This window comes from Centroberyx affinis, unplaced genomic scaffold (genome assembly GCF_046629955.1).
Source record: "Centroberyx affinis isolate AG114_WGS23_722 - 3 ecotype Tasmania unplaced genomic scaffold, CSIRO-AGI_Caff_v1 ptg007652l_1, whole genome shotgun sequence".
NCBI lineage: Eukaryota > Metazoa > Chordata > Actinopteri > Beryciformes > Berycidae > Centroberyx > Centroberyx affinis.
Genome location: NW_027283859.1, coordinates 25,244 through 29,050, shown reverse-complemented (window position 1 = coordinate 29,050; position 3,807 = coordinate 25,244). Strand labels below are relative to the sequence as shown.

General features: G+C 42.9%; 1 protein-coding gene across 1 annotated transcript; it reads right to left on the bottom strand.

Annotated features, from left to right (window-relative positions):
- Positions 1-867: 867 nt before the first annotated feature.
- Positions 868-1,330, bottom strand: LOC139639753 (octapeptide-repeat protein T2-like; the record flags this gene model as incomplete). The annotated part of the gene is made up of 2 exons (XM_071513902.1): positions 868-961; positions 1,211-1,330. Coding segments are annotated over 2 exons (214 nt in total), but the record flags the coding sequence as incomplete, so codon positions are not given.
- Positions 1,331-3,807: the final 2,477 nt, after the last annotated feature.

Genomic DNA, 3,807 nt, shown 5'->3' with positions numbered 1-3,807 from the left:
TTAATTTAATTTAAAATTTAATCTCTCTCTCTCTCTCTCTCTCTCTCTCTCTCTCTCTCTCTCTCTCTCTCTCTCTCTGCCTGTACCTGTCTCTCAATTCAATTCAGTCCAGTCTGCTTTATTGGCATGAAATACAGAAGTCCTTATTGCCAAAGCAAAGTCAACAACATGACAGGAATGAAACTTGGTCACATGACTGACAATGAACAATAAATAAACAATTGACATGTCATCAAATTAGTAAACAGTCAATCAATTTATCTAAATGCAGACATTTTGCATTCTGAAATAGTGTTGGCCACATTCTCTTTCTTTTTTACTTTACAGATACATATATCTGTCTGTCTATACCTGTCTCCCTCTATCTCTCGATCTCTCTCTATCTGTCTCCCTCTCTGTCTGTCTCTCTGCCTCTCTCTCTATCTGTCTCTGTCTCTCTCTGTCTCTCTCTGTCTGTCTCTCAATTTTCAAAATTAAAATTGAAATTAAAATTAAAATTAAAGATATACTAGAATAAAGAAATGTGTAAACAGAGCTGTGTAACATTGCAACATTGCAATCAAATATATACATAAGAGTAGGTAAACTTAACTTAAAAATACAAACAGAAAAATTGTGCTTTTGTTGTATTTTGCTATATATATATATACAGATAAGTAAAGATAACGTAAAATAAAAAAAGAAAAATGTGGATATTGCAGTTAAAAAATATAAATACAAATAAGTGAGAACTGTAAACACTGCAACATTTTTTTTTTTTACAAATGTATTTAAAGGTATCTGTTCTGTTTGTATGTACAGTATGTCTGTACAGAGATCAGCACGGTGCAGATAGTGGTCTCTCTCTCTCTCTGTCTGTCTCTCTGCCTCTATCTGTCTCTCTCTCTCTGTTTCTCTCTCTCTCTCTCTCTCTCTCTCTGTCTGTCTGTCTCTCTGCCTCTCTCTGTATCTGTCTCTCTCTGCCTCTCTCTCTCTCTGTCTCTCTCTCTCTCTCTCTGTCTGTCTCTCTGCCTCTCTCTGTATCTGCCTCTCTCTGCCTCTCTCTCTCTCTGTCTCTCTCTCTCTCTCTCTCTCTCTCTCTGTCTGTCTCTCTGCCTCTCTCTGTATCTGTCTCTCTCTGCCTCTCTCTCTCTCTGTCTCTCTCTCTCTCTCTCTGTCTGTCTCTCTGCCTCTCTCTGTATCTGCCTCTCTCTGCCTCTCTCTCTCTCTGTCTCTCTCTCTCTCTCTCTCTCTCTCTCTGTCTGTCTCTCTGCCTCTCTCTGTATCTGTCTCTCTCTGCCTCTCTCTCTCTCTCTCTCTCTCTGTCTGTCTGTCTCTCTCTCTCTCTGCCTCTCTCTCTCGCTCTCTCTCTCTCTCTGTCTGTCTCTCTGCCTCTATCTGTCTCTCTCTCTCTCTCTCTCTCTCTGTCTGTCTCTCTGCCTCTATCTGTCTCTCTCTCTCTCTGCCTCTCTCTCTCTCTCTCTCTCTGTCTGTCTGTCTCTCTGTCTCTCTCTCTCTCTCTCTGTCTGTCTGTCTCTCTCTCTCTCTCTCTCTCTCTCTCTCTCTCTCTCTCTCTCTCAGTTCATCCCATTGCTCAGTTCACAGTTTGAATCTCTGCACTCTTTGTCTTCGTCTGCAGTTCTGTGTCTCCTCCATGTTCTCATTGCTTCACAGTCATATTATATTGTTATTATACCAAGGTAGCATGTTAATGTGACAGTGATAGATTGATGATTAAAGGGAAACATGCAGCATCATTTTAACAAATTAAAACAAATCGTCCTGCGGAGAGAAATTCCTCCAGTGGGAGAAAAACATGCAGCGTCCAGGTGAATGATTTATGATCCATATGTTTCACATTACTGATGAAATGTTGATCTTCTTCCTGACTGCATCCACCACGACAGTCTTGCAGAATAATATCAGCACTGAGAGAGATTCATGAGACGTTTTAATCGCTAATCGTCTGTTTCTAAGAGCTTCATCCTCAGTCTGTCTTCAGGATCAGAAGTCGGGAACCGAAGCGTTTCCTGAACCGAGGTCAGAGGGAAATGAAAGACACACGCTGATCTGCTGAACATTTCTCTCCTACAAAGGAACTCAATGGATTATATAACGGAGGTTGATGGAGGGAGAAGACTCCGACTGTGGAAGTTCAACAGGTTTCACTGTAGAAAAGAGAGAAGAAAATAAATCCTGGAAAGTCTAAAACTGCTGCTTGATCTGTTCCAAAACTCCAGTCTGTCTGTCAGACTGTCCACCTGCTAACCTGCTAACCTGCTAACCTGTCTGGCCTGAGCAGATTGTAATCAGAGAGAAGTGAACCACATAAACATCCAGGAGGAAACGCATCCAAGACTCACCGCTCCAGAGCTGTCAGAGGAGTTCAGCCTCATTAACAACGAAGTCTACATGCAGTTCCATTAAAGGTCACATGGTGTAAAGCAGGACTCCTCTTCCTCTGTGGTGATAAAGGAGTTGGATGGTCTATCTAAACATGGTGAAAGTATCAAAACTAAATCCACACAATCCATATTAGTGCAGCGAGCCTCTAAACGAGCCGTTTGGACTTCTGTAACTTTGTGATGTCACAAAGGTTCGCTCATTATCATTTTTGTAAGAAATAATAGACTAACAAAGTGTTTTTTTCAAAGCGGTTGAGCGGTTGTCATCGTTTATTACCGGAGAGTTTTCCCTACCTGTAGCCGCCGGGCCGCGGCGTCTCACGTTTCACTCTGGAAACGGTTAGCCGATCGGAACGGAGGGTCGTTAATATTAATGAGCCTTAAAGACACGGAGACAGAAACGGCCTGTTCTTGGTAAGGCTCAGAGAGATGCTGGGAAATGAACGTGGAGAAATGGATTGAGAGTGTTTTTGGTTCATGACACCACACACACAGCTTTGAATGGACAGAAAGACACAAAATAAAACTCTGGACAGTGGAGGAGATGAAAGCTTTTCCAAATCCCTTACAAAACTGCAATTGCATATTTTAGTTGGCTGTCCCTTTAAAGCTGTTTATTGAATGTGTGAGATGTGAAGAAACAAACACACAAACACTGAAGACAACACAGCTGATTTTCTGACTGTTGAAACAAGTTGAAACTGAACGATGAAACAAGTTATTGATTGATTGATTTTCACTTGATTTTCAATTCTCTCTGAATAATGGACATAAATACTTCAGTTATGTAAACAGGATTATTATGGGAGTTGTCAGTTTATGGAATACTGCTAAATCAGCCCACGGTATTGTGTTTTTGATTTAATATTTTGTATTTATTTTTGTATTGTATTTTACAGACTTTGCCTTAATTGCTAGTCTTAGATTGTCTGTAGTTCTGTTATATTTTGACTTGGTTTTCAGCCTTGGACTTTGTGTTTACTGCTGCAGAGTTTACTTTTGTCACTGGAGGTTTTCAGTCTTCAGATGTTCAGATCAGTCCGGTCCAGTCTGGAGCAGAGAGAGCGTCCTGCAACCGAGAGGTCACAGGTTCAACCCCCAGCAGCAGCCTGGAGCCGCAGGCGGAGGCCGACCTGCTGCGGTACGTGACTCTGAGCTCCAGACTGCTGCTGCTGAGGCTCCATGTGAGGCAGTTAAGATGGCCGTCACGTCGGCTCAGGTCTGGGCCGCTGCAGGTCCAGTTCAGTTCAGGTCTGGTCCGCTTCAGGTCCGGTTCAGGTCGGATTCAGGTCCGGTTCAGGTCTGGTTCAGGTCAGTTCAGGTCTGGTCCGGTTCAGGTCTGGTTCAGGTCTGGTTCAGGTCAGTTCAGGTCTGGTCGGGTTCAGGTCGGGTTCAGGTCGGGTTCAGGTCTGGTTCAGGTCCG